Source organism: Centroberyx affinis, unplaced genomic scaffold (assembly GCF_046629955.1).
Source record: "Centroberyx affinis isolate AG114_WGS23_722 - 3 ecotype Tasmania unplaced genomic scaffold, CSIRO-AGI_Caff_v1 ptg003916l_1, whole genome shotgun sequence".
Lineage (NCBI taxonomy): Eukaryota > Metazoa > Chordata > Actinopteri > Beryciformes > Berycidae > Centroberyx > Centroberyx affinis.
This window is the reverse complement of record NW_027281750.1, coordinates 121,886-144,628: the sequence shown is the minus strand read 5'-3', so window position 1 is coordinate 144,628 and position 22,743 is coordinate 121,886. Positions and strand designations below refer to the sequence as shown.

The 22,743-nt window shown below is 44.8% G+C and overlaps 1 protein-coding gene across 1 annotated transcript in view; it reads right to left on the bottom strand.

Moving 5' to 3' along the window:
- Nucleotides 1-4,170: 4,170 nt before the first annotated feature.
- LOC139663095 (coxsackievirus and adenovirus receptor homolog) overlaps nucleotides 4,171-22,743 on the bottom strand; it is a 39,520-nt gene continuing 20,947 nt past the window's right edge. Inside the window, exons 2-7 of the mRNA XM_071541632.1 lie at nucleotides 18,907-19,076; nucleotides 14,347-14,551; nucleotides 9,730-9,885; nucleotides 9,179-9,301; nucleotides 8,530-8,668; nucleotides 4,171-7,374 (exon numbers count right to left, since the gene is read on the bottom strand). Of these exons, the coding sequence (XP_071397733.1) occupies nucleotides 7,089-7,374; nucleotides 8,530-8,668; nucleotides 9,179-9,301; nucleotides 9,730-9,885; nucleotides 14,347-14,551; nucleotides 18,907-19,076 (1,079 nt within the window). The 3' untranslated portion in view covers nucleotides 4,171-7,088. The remainder of the gene's footprint in view (nucleotides 7,375-8,529; nucleotides 8,669-9,178; nucleotides 9,302-9,729; nucleotides 9,886-14,346; nucleotides 14,552-18,906; nucleotides 19,077-22,743) is intronic.

The window sequence follows — 22,743 nt, the reverse complement described above, 5'->3', positions numbered from 1 at the left end:
CATCTGTATTGTGTTATACATTATGTTGAAACACAAAATAAGTGATCACAGATTGAGTGATCACGGCACTTGTGTTTCTTCTCTTACACTAACAGCAATAAAAATGAGGAACCACAAGATACAGTTTAGGGTCTTTACTGTTCAAGTGCAAATTCAATCACACAGGTATCCCTACGCTGACATATCATTTAACGTATTAAAGGTATACTGACCGTTGTATCACTTAACAAAAGTAGTGCCAAATGCCTATTCTAAATACTGAAATGTATTCTTTTTCCAAATACATAACAGCACTGCAACAGAAATTTGGCTTTATAACATTGCTGGCAACGGTGAGAACAGAGCTATACCCTGTAGCCATGTTTGTGAAAAAGGTCTATAAATTACTATACATACCTCAGTCCTTTGTAGTGACGCGGCCGGCACAGCTGTCGACTTCAATAGAAGTAATTCCGTTTTTCTTCCCTGGATTTTTGGACGGTAATCCTCTGGTGAAAAGTGTTCATTACACACCTGGACTGCATGGAGGGATTCAACGGAGGAGTTGAGATCCAGACGAAGAGCGATTAGCCACAGCCATAGTCTTTCTGGGTCATGTAGTGGTAGTTTGTGAAAAGTCACCGATACGTCCTGCGATGAAGAACGCACACGAAATCTCACACGCTTGTCTCTGTTGAAGCATCCAGGAAAAGAACACACTTAAACCATCGTTTTATATATCAGCGTTATTGAAAGAAGCTACAATGGTTAGGTAACAGATCAAAGACCAAAAATGTAACGTTAGACAGAGGCACTTGTTGCTGCAACTTCAGCAGAGCTCTCTCTGTTGCTGTGAAGCTCCAGGACTGTTTTGTGGACTAAGAAACTTCACCCGACTTTCCATCGGCATGGGGGTGAGTAGATAATGACTGAATTTTCATTTTTGGGTGAACTATTCCTTTAAAGTGACGTATTTTCTATTGGGGCAGGACATAATGTGGGGAGGGATCAATCACAAGTGTAAACCAATGGGATATCAGTTAGGGAGAGAAAGGCAGTTTTATTTGATGGGAGTGGGAGAGGGGCGGGATTGTCCAAAAATCTGATCCGTTTTATTGGTTGGAATTTTCATGTACGGCTCCTGCTACACAACGTCACTAAAGATTTTCCAAGTAAAAGTAATGGGATTTTGATATAAAAATACAAGAAAATAACTTTTTTTGTCATTTTTTTGTCCGAAATTGTCAAATAGGTTCATGGCATGAGCTAAAAAGGCGAAAAATTCAAGACGTCATTTTTCCATTTGATTGTGACTTTAAGCGCTCTCGTCTCCTCCGCGCCATATGGCAGCCGGCCGAGGAGGAGCAGCTCTGATGAAGTTAATTTTCCACACGCAGCGTGTCTCCTGTGGTAAGCGCTAAGTGCTAACGCCACACGCAACGTTCAGCAGCAACGAATTAAAATGTCACATCCACTGACGACTGTCACCTTTACTGATCCATGAAGCTCACCGGACAAAGTCCCCCTCAGAGAGAGAGGGAGAGATCTCGAAATAACATGATGTTCTCGGACTGAGCGAAATCTCACATGGATCCGCCGACTTTCCCCGCTTCTCCCTAGAGCAGAGAAGGGGAAGGTCATTCATCAAAAGTCACATATTAGTCATCAAAATGTCAGCGGGTCAAAACGGTGACCCGAGTCGATGCCGAGACGCGGCGGGCATAGAGGTCGGCCCGTAACAGATGACTCCATATCGACCAAGAGGGAAGAGGGGCGGCGGGGGCTTTGGCGTACCAACGCGAGATGAGGACGACCGACAAATGAGGCGCGCGGCAGCTGGGGGAAACCTCAAGAGAAATCTGGACTGTCTGCAGGCCGCACCAGGCGGAGAGGGTTGATTGGGGTTGGGGTTTGGGTTTGGATTCAGTCCCAGTCCTCCACCGCCTCCTCCGTCTCCAGCCATAACACGCAGGTTGTTCAAGGCGACGTGCGGCTGAGTGCCGTGACTGTTTGGACTGTGACACGCTGACGTTGTGCCTCCGTTTTTCCAATTCCTTTTGATGTGACATGGCACGATGACTGTGCATTTAAAGTTCAGACTGTCAGCTTTAATTTGAGGGTATGTTCAGCCGTAATCAGATGAATAGTTAAGGAACTACAAGCCTTTATTTACCTGCCCCTCCCATCCTCTCATAGATTAGACTAGTATATTCAATAAAGCAAGAAAGTATGCTGAGTCCTAGATGCTATAATACAAAAAGGCTGCAAAGACAATTTAACATTTGAACATAAGGACTCCAGTGTTCTTTATGGGTGATAGACTTCTAAACGTCAATTTGCACAGTAGGATTTTTGATTCTGTACTTAAATAAAGATAATCTTTATACTTTTTGGGACCTGAAAACAACGGGGATCATGTCCAAAAAAGCTGAAGTTCTTCAATCATTCATCGGATATGGCTGTAAATCTTACGTTCTGCACTTTCACATCATAATCAGTGTGTCACTTCACATCCAGAGCACTAAAAGAGCCAAAACATTTATGCGCTGCTGTGCCAGTGGAGCCTATGGAACTCACTCTTCATGCATATGCATGTTCCACTACCCAGAATCCCTCTGCGACCCTCTCCAACCTGACTGAGGATTCTAAAAACGGCAAGAAGCTTCAGTGTGACAGCAGACGACACAACTGGAGGAGAGCGACTTTGATGAGACCCGTGCTTTTAGAGGGCCCTTTTGTTAGCGGTGAGCGAATCACGCCTTACAAGAGAAATCATCCCGCTAGCAGCCAGCTTAAGACTGTGTACAACCAGATAAGGTTGCCAAGGAAACCCTCCTGGAGAACCAATGAGCGCTCTCCTCCATACCAGTCTCCCTGATCTGTGCAAACAATTAATACCTCACCCAGGCAAAATGGGAGGGAGCAGAGGAGGTGGGAGGCAGGCACAAATCCCCAGGTGCTTAGCACAACACCGCTCTCTCCCTTTCTATGTGAATGAGGACAAGAGGTTAAAAAAAAAAAAGTGTTACAAATGGAGATTGGACTGGAGGACACTGAGGGATGATGTATGACTCATTGTACATTAATTCAATGAGAGGAGAAGAGCACATAGTCCATAAATCTAATCTGCACACGTGCAACGGCACACGTCACTAATGTGTTTTTAATGAATGTTTTCAATGCACAGCCATAAAAGTGCCATTATATCCCGCCATGTCCATTTGCTGGATGGCGCTGGCATCGCTACAGCTGAACAAACCCGGTGCACAACCCCCCATGTGGAGCTGCTGGGGAGTCATTAGGATCCTTCTTCGACTAGCCACAGATCAATGCTCTGGGGCCTTATCTATTACTGACATCCAATTATAGCTATGGACGTCCGCTTAGCGCTGCTACTAAGTGCTTTAGTCTTTTTTATTGACCACCTGTCAACTGCCTGCACACAGCGGAGCTATTGGCTAATAATCAGCAATCAATCCATTCACATGTCAGGATCACGGGCACGTTGTCAAGTGTATAAAAAGAGAGAAAGGAAACAGTGGTCAGGGATGCCTGGATAGAGAAAACACACGGACATGGATATTTACACTAATGCATTCATGATTCCTCCCACAGTCATTAACTTGGCATTTCACAGCATTAGGCATAGTTAATTAAAAAGCTAATTTTGTACAACTTTGATTAGTGGTGGCTTGCAATTAAACTAATTACCAACCACATTAACTAAGGGAGGAAATTGGCTATAATTGAAGAGCTAAGCAAATGTTGACTGGCTATGATGCGAGGGACAATATGGTACAGCAGGGGAATGACAATGAGTCAATAAGAGGCCGACGGGACGAGAGGGAGACTTAACCCCATTGGTAGTCGAGCTCGGTCGGAAACCTTTGCGTGTTTACGCTGGAGTTGTATGGGGAAGCGCTGAAGAAGGCGGGCGGCGACCGTGCCTGCCTGCTCCATTGATTAATTACAGTCATTAAGTGGTTAGAAAGTCACCTCACCTGGTGTTAGGGGTGAAAATCACTGCCTGATTAAAATTAATCACAGTGGAAGGCTGAAGGAGGCCGAGTCCCTGGAGGGCGAGCCTGCCGAGGAGGAGCGAAAATGAGTTTTATTTACGCTCAAGTCAACAGCTGCTACTGCTTCTGGGGTAAAAGTAACCAAAAAAAAACATGGCTATTTTACTTTCATTTTGTGGACTTTTATTATTCAAAAATACAGCACAAAAAAAATACACACACGCACACACAAAAAGAAAAGTAAATTGGTTTTCACGCGGTGTGCAAACCCCAAGGAGATCTTCATACAATATTAGTACGCTGATTTAAAAGCTACAGTTAATATCATTAGTAGTACTTGTCATTAATGTTCTGAGCGGAGAGAGGGACGGTACAACAGGACTATCTCTCTAACAGCTCTGTACAGTTTGTCAGCAGGTGAAAGTCTAACTAAAATACTACAGGGGCCCCATCCAGACAGCAAACTCCCCCCTTCTACAATGCCCTTGCTCACTCACACACACACACACACACACAAACAACACATACATACACACACCAGGGTTTAAGGAGAACTGACAGATTTGATTCCTTTGTCTAGGCGGGCCCGGGTCTCACTTTCCTTGGTGTAAGAAAATAGGTGTGACATTAAACCTAAACCTGCCACAACCAGGAAGTAAGATTTCTACAGCTGTCACCTCCTGTTAATCCCCAGAATACACACACACAAACACACAAACAAACACACACATAATGCCAGGAACTCCCAACTATACCGGGGGGGCATTTATACTGTACTGACAAGACCCCAGCGCCCCTTCTCTCCTGTTTTAGATATAGATTTGCCAAGCACAGCACTGCAGAGCATCATATATACATACAAACGTCATCATCAATATTACATCATTCGACTGTGTTGTGATTAGAGATAGTGTTACTTTGACAGGATATTTATACATACAACCAAAAACCATGTTTGTCATAAAATAAAAAATAATAGCACATCAAGTAATGAAGTTTAAATAAACCTTAAAAAACATGAATCAATGTTTTGGAATATAAAATAAAAGCATCAAGACAGTGCTAATGGTTTCATTAAGCTGTGGAGAAATTTGTATGGGGCAAGTGGGTGGGGGGGAAACTATAACCTTGAGCGGACCAAGGTAACAGAAAAACAATCAATAGGCTCACTGCGTACTGATGATCATAATCTAGGTCCAGTGACAGGGACACCTGTGGAAGCGGTGGTACGCTAAGCAATCTGGCTCCACTAACATGACCACCTGGACTGTGGCGGCTGTGTTGTGACACAACTCAATCGGGACAACAAGGCACAATAGAAGTCATCAGAGTCCAGCCGCGTGGGCCGCACAGGGACGAACTGAGGGGCGGTGAATAAGGCTAGATTCATACATCGCTGCAAAGACACTCGTCGGAGGAAAAAGAACACGCTTTGCTGACAACATGAGATGGTCGGGCTTTCTTACTTCTTTCCAAACAATAGAAAAATGGGCGTGGTTCAAGAGCTGCAACAGCGCAGCAAGTGTTCTTTTTCACCAAACGAACCGCTTCTTTCTGACGGTATGAATCCCTGGTGAGACTGCATGGACTAGCCGAAGTGAATGAACATAGGCATAAGTGTAGCACTGACAGACTGCAAGGTAAACTGGAACTGTAGTGTAAGCAGACGCAGAGCACCGGTGATTCAGCATTCTCAGGCTGATCACATTTGTTCCTTCATGTGTTGCGCTTATGTACGCAGGTGTTGTATCCTTCATTAAAAAGTCCAATTAATGCCGCGGGAGCCGCAAAGGGTTTCATATTGACCACAGAGGGAAGGTTAATCAAGATATTGGCTCCTTGTCATGCAACTGCAAATAAGGAGGATTAAGTACGTCAGACCTTTGGACTGGGGTCACGGATTCTACAGATGATAAATTAAGACTGGCTGCTGCAGTCCTGCTAATAAGGTGTGTGTGTGTGTGTCTGTGTGTGTGCGTTTGGGGGGACATAGATGTTCTACGGGGTCAGAGGGGTTGGGGGCCTGTTGCCAGTCAAACACAATCAGATGTGATTGCTCAGTGAACCTTGCTGTCCGGCGCCCCCCTATTTCCCTATACACTGCCTCTTCGAGGGGGGGGTGGGGGCTTGGTCTTTTGTTTTTAAGCTAGGCCAAGAAACAATAATCCTCCAATCACAAGATGTGGTGGCCTGCACCTCCCCCTCACCACCAGCCAATCCTGTGCCCTCCAGCCCCCGCCAAAACCCAGACTGGACAATTCAAACAGCAAACGGTTCAACAACAAATGGCTGACCTAAATGCTCCTGGAGCTCGGACATCTGACCAGTGAGATCGGACATCTGACGACTTTTCAAATTACTGAAAATTCTTTGTAATAACAAGTCTGCCATCTTCCATCTCCAAATCCACAGGTCATCGTTTAACAATGAATTCATGGAATTAAAAACATGTAAGAAACTAATATCAATGATTCACAGATGAGATTGATTGACAAATGTGTTATCATACTGTTGTGTGGGCATTTCATCAATAGACAAGAGCTGAACTATACATTTCCCAAACTCCCCTGCACATACCTACACACGCATCCACGCACACACAGTTGTAATTTTATACATACATGCATGCATACAGCTGTACAGCTGGCCAATCAGGGGCCTGGATCTGTTTTGAACATATTTCTACGGAAAGGGCCATCTAGGTTAAAAAAAAAAAACATGCATTCAATTATGTACAATATAATCTGTATATTGACCATTCAGCTGTATATCCACCCTAGAATTACTCTTTTTTTCTGTGAGAAAGTCCAGGAAGCAAAATTCATAAAAGTATTTTTTTGTCTTCGGTAAAAAGTTAATGTGCTCTGTTGTGATTGCTGTACTGCTCCTCTCCTCTTCTCAGCACCACACCAGAGCCAGGCCTTCATAACGGGGAGTATCCTCCCATTTGTAAATAGTGAAGAGCTACAAGTCAGGCTAATCAGCCCATCCCAGCCCTTCCTCCATCTTCATTGGCTTGTGTCCTACCCCCCCATCCCCATTCCCTCCCCTCCTTGCACGGTCCCTTCCCCTTTATGAGAAGGGGGCAGGTTAGACGATGGAGCCGTCCCTGTTTTGAGCAGGGATCATGACGGGGATGGCCCCCATGCGGCTCAGGTTGGGGCCGGCCATCTTGGGAGCAGTGGGCGGGGGCAGCGGGGCGTGGCTCGGGGGCCTCTCGAATTCCTCCGACGAGGGGATCTTGTCATACTGGGGCTTGAGTGCGTACTCGTGTAGGTTGGAGGGCGACATGGAGCCCAGGGAGGAGCGCTGGCTGCCCACGCTGGTGAAGCTGCGTGCCGTCGAAACGCGACTCTTAGGAGGAGGCACATCCTCCCTGAGGGGAAACACAGACGGGCAGCACAATCAGACAAGACAAGATTTTGAATTCACTCAAGTCAGAGAAATGGAATTAGAAAGATGATTTTCTTAAGTGCTACAAACCATAATGACGTTTGATAGCACACAGGTAAAGCGGAGTGAAATGTCTGGCACTTGACTGACTGACTTGAATTTGCCTCTTGAAGCCCACGGCACCGTGGGGAAAGCAATAAATACAAACTCTTAAGACTGAACCACGAGTCCGTGTGAGAGCAAAACACACAAGCTGACTCAATAAAAACAAATAATTGGAGTTTGCTCTTGTATGATTGTTCGGGGCAGTGCGTGCTCTGGTCAGCCACACAGTGACTGTGTAACAGCCTGCAGAGCTTGAGCTGAGCAACCAAATGCAGCAAAACCCTCTACTCCCTCTGCCACCACATTAACAACTAATAAGCAGCAATAATCCAGTTAAAAGCTCAATCAAACTGAGCCTGAGGGGCCAGTGCTTGTTTAGTTCACAGCCTGTTCATACTACAGTGTTTCAGCAAATGTGTGTGTGTCTGCGCGTATGAGACAGAGCCAGTGGTCTAATCCTCTTTGTCCTACAGTGTGAGTGGTGCTACATTGTGGTCTTAGACAGATACAGTCCAGAGCAGAGCAACAGTGGGCCCAGGGGTGGGAGAGAGGCCCTGTGCTGGATGGATAGTTGATGGTGGGGGTTGGGATGAGGTGGGTCTGGAGGGGGATTGGGGGGAGGCGGGGGGGCAGCCAGCAACAGACACGACACTGGATCCACAGAGCAAACAAAGCTTTCAAACTGATTACCACAGCCGTTTATTTGAGGAAGGGTAAAAAAAGAAAAACGCTGATGGAGAAAAACCATTTTCATGGTCGTTGGGGCTGTTGGAGAGATGTTGTATGTCTGTCTGTGTGTGTGTGTGTGTGTGTATGTATGTGAGATGACAAGAGGCCAGTTGACATGACGGAATGGCAGTTATAATGACATGTATCCCATGGCATTTCAATGCTTGCTTTTTATCCAATATTTCATAACCAGAGAAATATTACTCATTATATGGTGGAGACTACAAAGTATCATACAGCGCTCCACCAACAGTGAGCTTTGTGTATCTGTGAGCGAGCTCTCATTTATGTTTAGGGAGCGTACCTGATCTCATTACAGATTTCCTTCTCGTACTTCTTCCTGTGACGGGCGCGGCAACAGCAGAAGAGGATGATGGCGATGATGATGAGGATCAGCAGCACGGCAATAATGGCCCCTGCGATGATGCCTGCAGTGTTGGGGGCTGGACAAGACAAGAAAAAAGATTGGTGTGGGAGGTTTGGTGAACCTAGTTTGGGTAGCAGACTTCAACATAACTAAACCATTTCAACAATCAAATTTACTCTTCATTTCTAAATGCAAGGGTTAAATAAGATTGTTCTTTATTGGTTCAGGCATTGAGGGGGGGAACGCGCAGTCACACTGCAAGCACCTCAAACACCCGGTCGGCAGAAGTCCATTCATTTTCTATGCTGAGCTGTGACAAACTGGCAGATGTTGACTGCGGTCACCTTCGTCTCCTATTTGTTGGCGAGGAAAAGTTGGATACAGCTGAGCTTTGGCTGTGCTAGCATTGCTTAATGTACCACCTGTTGCAGCAAAACCATTGGCACAACAACTAATAATTAGTCAACTCAAACTGACCAATGGCCAAAGTTTTTTGGTAGCAGTCTGACTGCAGACCGACAGTTGTGAATGTGAAACAGGCCCAACAGGGACTGGTGCTTGGACATGAAGTGAGGTGGGCACTTACGTGGTGTGATGTTGAGTCGCAGGACACACTCCTCACTGCCAACACGGTTGTTGGCGGTGCAGCGGTAGGTGCCGGACGCGCCGGCAGATGCGTTCCTCACGTTCATGGTGCCTCCCACAGGGTCTGTAGGGAACGATGGGCAAGGATGTTTCCAAATACAACCACTGCTCTGATTGGTTACAACCACATCATTGAAGAGTTGACAAATCGTGAGTTTGGAATTATAAACTTCTATGTGACTTTTTGTTTTTTAAAATCAAAATTGAGTTATGCACATATTTTGAATGTTACTTTATGCTTGCGTGGTGTTATATATTTAAAAAAAGAACATTTTGGGGTTAAATACTTTAAAAGATATAAAGTATGTTTTGCCAGCTGGTAAGTCAAAGCTTTGATACTCAATATCTCAGAACTGCACTCCACCCACATAGAACATGATAATTCCAAGTTCAAGAAATGTTAAATAGCCATGACACCAGTGTGTATGACCTTCAAACGTCACTTGCAGTTTTCTGTTTGTTTGGGAGTGTGTGTGTGAGAGAGTCCATTACCCAGCACGGCGGACGCGGGCAGCAGGTTGCCGTCACTGGTCTTCTCCCAGGTGTACTGCAGGGGGTTGGTGCCCTCGCTAGATAGGCACCTCAGCACAACGTCCTTGCCCTCTTCGGTGGGGCCTTCGGCATAGCATCTGGGTTTGGACGGCTTCACTGTGGAGAGACAAAGAGCGGAGGGAAGTGGGGGGGGGGGTTGAGGAGTTGAGAGAGGGGAGAGGAGAACATGAAATATAGCAGACACACCCAGGTGGCCACATTAGCTTGGAACAACACAGTCCCCCTCCCCACAACCCCCTGCACCCCTTATTTCTCAATCTCTGTAGGCAGGTTGATTGTGTGTGTGTGCGTGTGTGTGTGCGTGTGTGTGTGCGTGTGTGTATTCCTAAAGTTGATTTCCCCCTTGCTCAAAGCAGCAGTCATCAGCATAATGAGAGCAGTAATCACAGTAATTGATACAGCTGCTGTCATTACAGGTGCTGTCACTCAGGATAATGGCAATGAAGAAGAGAGGCGTGTGCCATCAGACACACATAGACACACATGTACACACATGTACACACATATGCACACACACACACACACACACACACACACAGGCACACCCGCACACACAGAGTGTTCAGGGTAAAGGACAGGGGCAGAGCTTTCTATGTGAAAGCTGAACGTGTGCTAACATACTCCTTGTTCAGTCGGTGTGTTGGCAGGAGATGAGACGGGGGAATTTGAAAATAAACAGAGCTCCAAATTAAAAGCAGACCAACTCCAGAGAAATGCAAAGGGCAGACACACAGTCAGCCAGGCGCTGAGGGAAGAGAAGGGGAGGGAGAGGTGGACGCTATGAGGGGGAGGTGTGGACAGAGAGAATGTGAGGCCAGAATCCCTAGATCCAACTCTGTACTGTGTGTTCATTGCCAGAAAGCTGACATCATGATGTGGTAATGGGTGCTGTAACAACAAACCCCTGGAGTGGGGCTGTCCAGATCTGAACCGGAGAAGGGGGGGGGGCTTAGCGGGCACAACCGTAAGGATTAACACCAGACAGACAGCACTGAGCGCTCCTACTAATCTAATAAACACACATGGGGGTCAGGATGGAGGGAGCGAGACAGAAAGAGAGAGAAGAAAAATTAAGCGAGTGGTGATGGACGGATGGAAGAGTGACGGGGGGCCAAGGCTGCACAGCTCCTAACTCACTGGCCTGCTCTTTGCTGGTGTTGTGTCACACACACGCACGCATACACACACACCTACACACACATCACACAACACGCAGTAAATGTCAGAGAGCTATGACATTTTGAATGCCTCTTTTAAAGGTGAAAGTCAACGCGACACATCCAAGGGCTTGTGACACGCAGCTTCTCGTATTAGGACCGCTGTCCGATGAGCAGATTTATTTGTTTGAAAGATGAGGTCAAAGAAGAGAGCGACTACGCAGGCTGGAGGACCGCAGAGAGATAACGGGGAGCGTGATAGGGGCGACCTGGCTCTGTTAGGATATAAAAGAACAGCGAGTGGAGATTTATGAGCTGTGCAAGGCTATCCTATGGACGAGATAAGTGGAAAGGGATAGCTAGATTGCGGTATTCATTGTGGTTAGGAGGCGGAATGAAAGAGTGACGACTGATTGTTGAATGGTAAAGTGAAACGCGACCGACTAGTGGGCACTAACAGACAGAATAAAAGAGACTGGCTGTTGAGCTGTGCGGTGAGATCCTGAATGCGATGAGGATTGTTTGGACTTGTACTTGTTTGTCAGAGCTAACGTGATTGGCTGTTACGAGTATAGATGAGGTCCAGTCAGAGACGGTGAATGGTTGTGAGAGCTGCTGACGTGCAGCGCCGGACTGCAGGTGGGCACTCTCCTCCTGTTAACTTCACTGTCCAGCCACGACCAAAACAGAATACACAACGAGGGGTGCTACCTCCTGTACCGTACCTGGACTTAGGACAGAGTACACCGTCTGTGTGTGTCAGCATGTGTGTATACCTGGATATCAGAGCGTGCTTGGCAGTGGTTGTGACGAGGCACAACAACACCCCAGTGTGCAGTTTGACACGTGTGTGTGTGTGTGTGTGTGTGTGTGTGTGTGTGTGTGTGTGTGTGTGTGTGTGTGTGTGTGTGTGTGTGTGTGTGTGTGTCTGCGCGCACACAGGCATGCTTGTCCCTCCTGTTCTTGAGACCATCTACCTTGTGACAAGATCAACCTGAAGGTAAAATGCAGAGCAGGCAAGATGTCCTCCCCTCTCCTTGTCACTGTTTCTCCGCCATGAACCCCCCTGCCCCTGGGGTCAATAGCTAGCAGCCTGTCAGCCTCTGTAGCCTCCAGCAATCTCTCTCACTCACACACATGCTACAGCTAGTAAGGTCAAACTTTCTGTCCGCAGTTCAACCACAATGGGAGTTGCATTTACATTTTAGTCATTTGGCTGACGCTTTTATCCAGAGCAACTTACAATGACTGCATCAGTAGAAAAAGCTTCAATTTCTAGATTACAAAAATTACAAGCAGCCAAAATAAGGACTGCAAATTCAGAGTGATAGTGCCTTGACAGTAGATACTACGAATTATATCAGTGACCCTAGAATGATGCTAAGAATAAGGGCTGAGGAGAGGGATAGAGAGGATTTTGTTACTTCAAGACAGGAGCCAGAAGAGCATGAATAAGAGGAATATATGGGAAAGGGAATGAGAGATGAGTTTTTAAGCTTACAATGCAAAAGATTTTAATAAAAAAAAGTTTTAGTGTTTTTAGTGTGTCATATTAGATTGTTACTGAGTAAAGTAATTGACAGTATTGATAGTTAACATACCTGTCTATTTACTATTACTTTCTCTTTTGTACAGAAGTGGTTTGTCTCAACATTATGAATTAAATAAGGCAGTTTTGATGGAAATGAAAAACAACATTCAACAATTCAACAATATCATGAGATTGAAAAAATCTTAAAAAAAAAAAAAAAAAAAAAAAAAAATATATATATATATATATATATATATATATATATATATATATATATATATATTTGAAAACAATTTTCATAGATGCTGATTTTTTTTTTACATGTAATAACCCAACAGTGCATCAACATTTTTTCCCCTACTTCTGTTTAACGAGTCTGTTGATGATGGAAACAAGTAAAACCAATATTTATCAGATATTGTAATCCATTGTCAACCTATAAATCCTCAGGAAGCAGCTGGCAACCTCTGGCTACATTCCACCAGAAGCTAACAAGCTTGCCAACTTTTCTTACTGATGAGAAATGTGGGTCTATCGCAGGGAGGAGGAGGAGGCGTCACTGCAAATTCACAAGTGACTTAAAGCGTATGTAGCAGTGGTGACTTACGCAGTGACTAATGTTTGGATGATGTTTTCCGGTCAAATCAATTTTTTATGTAACGTAGCCTCCCCAAGGGCAGTGTCGATGCCTCTTTAGTCAGCTAAAGCCCGCAGCCACTGCTGAGACAATCTCTGGCCATTCATCTCCTTCATTAGAGATCAGAGAAAAAGCTTAGTGGTGCAACAACACGACTGCTGAGAAACCGGTTTGTTTTTCAATACCTCAAGTCCTCCTGGTCCTGTTTGTTTTTCAATACCTCAAGTCCTCCTGGTTGAACTTGTTGGTGCAGTGCAGTGACTTTTGCACACATGATATGTCAACAAAAGCACCCGCCATTTTCTAAAGCTCGTCCTATCTAGGTGAAACTAATTTGATAACGCTACAATGCAGAGCTTATCCCATAACACTGACTGGTAGCAGCGCATGTGGGTGTTTTTCCATATGCAAATACCAGGCGAGTTTCGAGAGGCAATTTCACTTTTGACATCATTGAGTCAGCTGACCAACCAGCAAGGCCAGTGTGCGTGAGTGTGTCTAAGTGTTTGCCTAGGGAGTGAATCAGCTGGCTTATACAACTCTGATGTGTCACCCGTCTCACCCTGTGCAATAAAAAGCCCGCTGAGCCTATAGGTCAAAACCAGACTCCATTGCTAAGGTTTTGACACATATTTTAAAAAGACAGGACAACACTCATTTTCATTTTAACAGAATTCAATGACTACTTCTGAAAATTATTTGTATTTCAGAGTATTTGATCAATTAACTTTCCCATTACAATCTATGGTGTGAATTAGGGCTGCACAATTATCACATGCCAAGATATTGGCATATTAACAATATTGAAATATTCATTTCATGTAGAATGTGCACTGTAGTTGAAAATACAAAGTTGATAATATGCAAAAGGTGCAATAAAATAATTTTGTTTCTCAAATCACTGTGATTAATTATTAGTAATTATTCATATTTAGTGAAAAGAATCAGTATTATCAGTTTAGACATGATCATGGAGTGCCTAGCGTGAATATAGACTTGAATCACAAAGGGGGCAATGCTCTACAGCCTGTGGGAAGGTTAAACACACAATTTTAGAGAGGATTACATCAAAACAGCCAGGGAGGGCAAAGGGCATGTGCTTTGGTACATTTCCTCTGTGTAGAGAGAGCGAATTTACCCTGTGACAAAAAAACAGACTGCTAGCACCACAACATATTTTCAGCACCCAACAGTGAAGTCGATTGTCCTTCTGTAGCGACGGTTCCACTCACCCATGACAGTCAGCAGCATCTTCCTGCTGCGAATGCCGGGAGCCTTCTTCACCTTGCACTGGTAGGTGCCCGTGTCCGACGACTTGAGCCCCGTCAGGTTGATGGAGGCGTCGCCGTTCTTGGGGTCGGCCGAGTTGAAGTGGGCGCGACCCTTCATGGCAGGATAGTAGTCCTCATAGGCCCTGTCACCTGAGTACAGGATCACCTGGAGATGGAAGGGGAGTAGAGGGGGGAGGAGGGAGTTTGAGTTAAGAAATTGGCCTGCTTTGAATGATGTACTGTATCTGACTTATCTGTTTATAAAAATGCAAGGCCTTCTGCGAAAAAAAAATATAACAAAGGCCTTGAAATGACAAGCCTTGCTCACTGAACCAACAAATATATGAAGAAAGAGAGAAAGGGAGTGTAAGTAGTTTCTCTTTTATCTCCCCAACGCCCTTCAGTCTGGCAGCCTGTGCTGTTTTGCCCTTTCTGTGCTGCAGAGGTATGGACGTGGAACAAACAAAGCCACCACTGTGCAGTCAAATCAACACCTTCTGTGTCAACAAAGAGCCGTAGCCCCCAGTTCTAGCCGCCCCCCCCCCATTCACACACACACACACACACACACGCAAATTTTGTCTGGCACCTGAAGGCAACAAGTAAATGCCAGGAGATGAAGGCCAGGTGGAGCCAACAAGAAGCCTTATAGTAGCTGGGGTACCGGAGCAAGGAAAAAAAAAAAAAAACACAACCACAAGAAAAACAAGAAAAAGGAGGGAAGAGACAACCAAACAACAATGAAAAGAGTTCTAATTCTTTCTCATAGACATGGGCATATTCTTCCCCATTTCCATGGAGACAGTCGTCAACGGGCTTTTCTGTGCCACGATCAACATCAGGCGTATGCAATACCCCTGGGTGGAGTGGAGGAGAGAGGAAAAACTGAACATGGCAGGAGGAGAGAAAGCATAATGAACCCATCAGAGGAGGCAGAGCACTCAAAGGAAGCAGGGGAGGAATAAAACAAAGGGAAACAGAGTCAGTGGGGTTCTGGTGTGTGGAGAGCAAGTTGCCTTGCTGCGCCGTTTCCAACTGGAGGGCTTGTTTCTGGAGCTCCGAGGCAGGCGCGCAGGCAATGGGTGCTATGTAGGCTACATCTTGTACTTATTAGCCATGTAAACAGGTAATGCAGGCAACATTCCACCTGGTTCTCAGGGGAGGGAAACCAATCCTTCAAACTTCAGCGGGGATCAGAACATCAGCAGTAATAACATTGAGATGAGACTGCGGGAGGGGAGGAAATTAAATTGCCCCGGGCACAGACAGACAAGAACTCTCTCACTCAGGCTGAAACACTTCAGACGTACAAAGATGCGAGTGCATACATGCATACACACACACACACACCTCGAGCAAAAACTCCCCAGAGCACGATAACCTTGCGAATCATAATGGTCCAATGAAAAAAAAAAATCCCATAAAGAGCCTAGGTAATGAAAATCAAAAGGGCAAATGACTAGACAAGCTGGCGGGGCTGGAAAGGACAGAGGAGCACCGTTGTCTATGTAAAGTGTTTCATAACAGGTAGGACACTCAATGTTACAATCGCCACCTGGCCTGGGTAGTCTCCGTGGACAGATTGTGCTGCAGAGGTAAAAGACCTCTATTGTAGTGACAGGTAGGAGCCAGACAGCAAGAGCCAGCTGAGAGTCGGCCAGGCTTATTTCCATGGAACACATGTAAAGATGAGGTCATTGTCATGTGATGCTGTTGCTCAGGGAAGAGGGAGGGGCGCAGATAATTTGAGAGGCAAAGCAGAGAGCTGTGACACCTGTATACTCTAAACAACCTGCCGAGCAAGGAGAGAGCAGTGTTGTGTCATTGCGCTCCCACAGAGGCTTTTAAGTTGAATGACTCTGGAGTGCAGCTGCCACATGCTTTCACAGAAACCGCTCTGCTCCAAACTGCTTCTCAAGGTTAAAGCAGAATCACTACCTGAAAATGGATTAAGCGTCCCTTCATCGCTGTGGCTGGAGAGAGAACTCAACAAACCATGGCCATGTGGAAGCGTGATCATAACTGGTATGTGACAGACGATCAAGACAATTTCCGCCAAACAAACAGTGTCAGGGGTTTTGTCAAATCCTCCAAGGCTTTGCCAACATACAAATTCACGTGGCAATGACTTCAGCAAACAAATGGCTCCACTGCTTCATTAAAGGACACAACAAGTGATGGCATGACATGGGATCAAGCAATGCATTCCGAGATATTTTTGTGTGCGACTCGTCATTCTATTCACACATTTCAGATTTGGTTTTCATAATTATTTCCCTTATTGTCATCACAGTGGTGGTAAATACCCAGGGCACACCCTCCTTTCAGCCAATCTGTAGCCCAACCATGAGAGCCAAATGCAAATGACTGTTGCTGTAGGCATGCCTGGCATCTCTCATTTAAGCCCAACAAAGCAACCTGCATTAGCTATGCTTCGTCACCCTCAAAAAGACCCTGATGATATGTGGGCTATGTCAGATGAAGAGGGCCATTCCCCACTAGATCTAGGACTCTATACACAATGCTGTGACATTACTTCTGATTGCATCAATGCAAAGAAGACACAGATGGAATACGTGGTTCATTGCTATAAACAAATTTCTTGTGTTTATAAGTGGGGGGTAACACATGCTCTAGATTTAGGTTGAAAGATCCGCCTTTGGGAACTGTGGATACAGATCTGTAAGCATCTGTAAGCAGCCAGGCACAACACAACCCATCTCCCCACTTGCAGCGACAGGGCTTGTAGTTGCCAGGTGTATGGATATGTGTCCTGGTGCTGCGGGCCAGCTCTCCACTACAAAGCCGGAGCTGATATTAGCTGTTTGTTTCCCTCGAGGACAGCTCTCCCTGGATTTGCTCATCTGAAGCAATGTGAGCAAAGGTTCATTATCGTTTCTGGGCATCTGGGACCCTCTGGCGATACATTTTAGCCTTCCTCCTCATTTGCTTGTCCAGCCTAGTAGCCCTGGTCCTAGCAGACCAGCCTAATCCTATCGGGCACTGTCACATACACTAAGTAGCCCCTTGGAATTAATAGGCCACTAATTACCGAGAATTTACTCTGCACATGACTTCATATCAGTCTAAGACCGCGAGTATGTGCGTATATAGCAAGCAAAATCTGGTAGGTCAATGAGAACGAACCTGTTCAGAGAGAGATGTTTGTCCGTTTTACATTTCTAGAAAGGTTTGGTGACATTAAGGGTTGAGCAAATGGGCTTCAGCGGCGTGGCATGAAATAAAGAAAATAAACCATGAAACCGGACTCAATTTTGGAACATTCGATATATTTCTACAGCTGCATGCAAACACAAAGAGGAAGAGGCCCTAACAGGGAACCACCCACATTGAACTCTGTATTCACTTGGAGAGTCATCGAGACACTGAAAACACAAACTGGCAGTACAATAAAGGCATTATCATAGAAACCATTACTAAATTAACCCATCCCCCTCTTTCCCCACTCTCCCAGTTAATGATCAGTGGTTCCAATTCTGAATAAAAACAAAGTAGGTCAAAAACAAATAGATGGGTGCAATTGGTTCCCATCTCGTGGCACAGATCCAGACAATGGAGAGAGCAGTGAACGGAGGATGGAGCTCTGCCTGGCTGAGGACAAGGCTGGGTGGGTCAGCGGAGAGACAGGAAGGTGGGGGGTGGAAGAGAGAGCTAGGCAGAGAAGCCTAATGATGAGCTCCTGACCCATTTCTCGCATGCGGCCAAAAACACCAAGGCCCCGGGACACAGTTAGAGAAAAGAGAAAAAAAGAGAGGAGGAGAGGGACGAGGAGGCATGGCGAGGGGTGAGGGGTAGGGGAATGGTGAGCCACGGGAGAACGCCACACCGCTGGGACGGTCCATGGTGAGAGTCTGTCTCTATGGCTGTGAACGCCCCGAGGGCATGTGGAGTTCCTGTGAGGCCCATGGCTGAGGGCCATGCTGGAAAGGGAGGACACTGGCTAGGATAAAGAGAACTCCCATCGTTCCCACTGTGTGTCTGTGGGAGCACTACAGAAACAAATGCTCAATAGAAAGACATGTGGCTCAGGTTACTTTCGCCTTGTATATGTTTACTTTGTCACAATGCAACACATCCACCTCGAAAATACACGCCTAGCATAGAGTATGTATTGCATTTCATCTCTTGCATCACACACACACACACACAAAAAACACACACCAACACAAATTAACAGGTTAGCGCCAAACCACACACATTCTGACCATGTGAGGGACTTTATAGGGCTTTAAATCTATGCAACAAGTTAAACATTAACTGCTGTTTTTATAGCAATGTTGAGGAGAGTGTGTGAAAGTTTTTCCAGAGCCACACACAGGAGACCAGACTGGAGAAGTTCCATTCAGTTAGCTAACAAAAGGCAAGAACAAAGCCTGACTTCTTCAAACGCTGCTCAAATGACCATGCTCAATAAAAGTAGTTAAGAAGCAGATTACTGCCAAATTGCACTACCAAATTCTACCTTTGAAATAACACTGCATTTTCAAGGTCTTCACATACCACTTTGTCCTCTTTCTGGTTGTCAGATGCCAGCAAGCTCCATTCAATGTCCAGAGGTCCAGAGTCCTCAGGGGCCAGAGCGAAGTGGCAGTCCAGCTTCACGCTCTGACCGCTGGCCTTCTCTATGGTAGTCGGCCCTGTGGACGTGATCTCCAAACCAGAGGCCGTGCCTGGATAGAGAGGAAGAGAGAGGAGGAAAATAAACACCATGAACACCGCAACATGAAAATAAAAATCCATTCTGTCTGAAAGTACCCCTGTGGTTTACAATGGCCTACAACATCAGAGTTTTTACTTGCCATTTTGTTGAATCAAGGAGTTCTGTTTGAGCGTTGTGCAAAATCTAAAAAATACTAACTAAAAACTAAACTAAAAAATATCATGGATTGCACATTCATGATTTTGGTGATAGAAAATGTACCCGTTACACACATAAACCTAGGCTCAACAACATACTAAGTACGCCTATGCAAGTTAATGCATTATATTTTTATGTGGGCTCTTTTCAATGTAGTAAATGTAGCAGAGCTTACTTAGCCTCTATTGTTCAGTTTGTGTGTGGTCTATTGGAATGAAGGCCTTGGCCTATGGTCCTGCTTATTATCTCCATATAGAGAATCGTTTTACTTTCCATTTACGACCACTTACACTATAAAAAATAAGGGTGCTGACGTGTACAGGTTCTTAGAGGTATTATGTAGTCCACTTGAAAAAATGAGAGTCAAATTTGTACTGCACTGTAAAAATCATCATATACTGACAATCCTGCTTTTCCTGCTAAACTGTAACGTGATTTAATGATCGAATTGTGAGGTCGCTGTTTATTTCAACCTCTTGCAGATAGAAAAGGTTTTTTCAATGTCATTACTTAGTTTGAAACACAATGACAATTAAAGCCAAGGATGTAGGCTGCATTATGGTTTGATGCGGTGTCTCATATGGTGCCAGGCACTGCTCTGCGTTCACTCTATAGCAACAAAGATGAACCAAGACACTCATAATGTCATGTTATTTTTACAACTGCAGCACTTCTAAATAAATTCTAACAATCTGCTCCTGGTAATAATTTCATTCATATTAAATTTTGGGACAATATGACAGTCCTCATGGGGAACGTTTCAGTCTTCCACTCAGACAATAAATATGTTTGTTTACATCTTGGCAGAGAAGCTGAGTATTTCTTCAATAAAATGTTCATAATGTAAATCATACAGTGAGAAAGGAAACTAATAAAGCAGAACATAGCTTAGCTGAAGGAATGATAATAATAAGAAAAAAAACAACAACACTGTAGCCCATCACCGAACTAGAGCGGATTCTTAAGCGTTTATTCTTAGAACGAATAAACATAATTTCCTGGTGACATCAACTGGGCTAAGATACTCCATTGAATAAGAGATTTAAGCCCCAGCAAGGAACACAGTCCATAGAGAATGGAGTTGTCACATGCTGCCTCGACACATTAAAATCCTTCTGACAGCCTGCCACCTTCCACTCAGCGAGAGGGGGAAAACAGCTTTAAAAAAAATCATATCACTACAACGTGCTGCTGTTGAAGAGTGCTGTAAATGTGTAAAAGACACTTAACACATTGCACAATTTGTACAAAATACAATGCAATTGTGAAATTTTCTGCTGAAAACAAATGAGCCTTTCCACTGCATTCTCGTGTGTACACAAAACCTAAAAGTCCATGACCTGAGCTAACCAAGATGTTGTTGGAACCAAATGAAAACAGATCTGTATCCCTCTTTTCGTGCACTGCTTTTACACTAACTGAGAGGTGATGTTGACGTCCGTGTGTAAGGATGAACCAGGAACCAAACCGAGCCATTGTAAATGCATTTCTAATGTACAAATGAACCTGTGTTTGTTTCTGGAGAGTTTTATTTTTTGGAGATTATAAGGTTTCCACAAAACACAAACAAATGAGTCTCTTGCCCTGTTTCTCTCCAGCTACAACCACACATACAAAAAAAGCATGCACAAACACATGCACCCAAAACACACTCACACACACACACCCACAGTAAGGGGGCTGAACTACAGTTCAAAGTGCATGACACATGCTCTAATCTGGACAGCAGAGGGTTTGGACTGGGGCCACAGGCAGCCCTCGAACTCAGCGTGAGCTACATCAGTGGGGGCCCTCTTCATGTTCTGCCAGGCCACATGTTCAAAGTAATTTGCACCCCCCGCCACCACGACCACCACCTTTGTTTTTTAATCTGATGGCAGGAGCCAGCCATGAAGGAGCGCAGAGCAGCCCATGGCGCTAGGTTTAGTTGTGCTGTTGTCTTATCATTCAAATATCCATGTAAGAAATGAGGGAATCTTGCAGTTGTTTCCACTGTAGACATCGAGGGCTTGGAGCCAAAGGGGCGTAAGTGCGTTATAGTAGATCTTACAGGAGAACCAAAACAAATTTGATCAAACTTGGATCACCTGCCGTTACCACATACTAAGCACAATATTTTAACTTTTTGTGTTATCAGATTGAAATACGCCTTTTTGGCACAAACATTGTCCCAATACAGCCATGCAGAATATGGGTGTATGTAAGTAAACAATTTTAAAACACATTCATTTTAATACAAATCTAGCAATTACACTTCAATCAACACTGAAATATAAAATGAATATCTTTATCTTGAAGTAATGCTCAGCAACTTTCACAAAGGCCTTTAAAATTATAGGCTACATGGAACATATCAAATTGATTGATAAATTTTTTCTGTTAAGAACTTTTAATAAACCTTTTTAATAAACCTCTATAGACATAAGAAACTACTTTTGATTCTAAACTACTACTTTTTTTTCTTTTGCTAGTATAATACATTTTTGTATGTACCCCAGGACACATCACATATTGATGTGTCCTGGGACACATTCAAAGACCTGTAAAACTCCTCATAACACTGAGGGAGAACTTCAGCTAACAGCAGTCTTGGGGCGTGTCCACCAAAGCATTTTTTCCTGAGGCCAGCGTATTTTTTGAATTGTTTGCAATGGGAGCGCCACGTATTTACACTATGCTACAAACGGCAGCAGCGTGATGAGGCGCTGAGCGTCTATTCTGCGCTGAGCACGTGCACATTTGGCGTTTTTTTCTGGTCACCGAGAGTTGAAAAATTTTCGACTTTGGGTAAAACGCTGCGCTCATCACTGTCACTTTTTACCCAGCCGTCCAATCACAGTGGAGGAGGGGCGGGACAAATACCACAAAGACCAACCGTCACATCCTAGATGTACGATGGATGTACGATGACAACAATGGAGGAGAAATTAATACTGCTGGTCTCTGAGTCACCATGTCTGTACCAGATTACATCCCCGGACTATCACAATATCAACATGAAAAATAATGCTTGGAGGAACATTTCGTTCGCCATGGGTCTATCAGGTAGGCAACAGTCAGCTAGAGTCAGCCAGCTGATCGGGAAAAAAGTCCAAAGTAGCGTAGCTTGCTAATCGTAATTAAATTTAATTATTATCCATCCTCTCTCCCTACGTGCTTCAGCCTTCCCTTCATCCAGAGCAAGGGCCAGAGCAAGTACTCTACTTTGTGCCGACATGTTTACTTCCGCGGAAATTCCGTATCATAGCAACCAAAGCGTCTCAGCTGAAAAAACGCTGCCCCTCCAAAGCGCTCTCAAGCGCTCCCAGCTGGGCGTTTTCAGAAGAGTGCCTGGCTTATGGGTCATGATTTCAGTTGTGTCCTTTTGGCACTGAAAAGATCTCACTGAGACCTTTCAGTTGATATAAGTTAACAGCCAGGATATCAAGTATGCAGCTGTGGAGAAAGACAAAATAACAGTGAAAATTCTCCTCAAAATC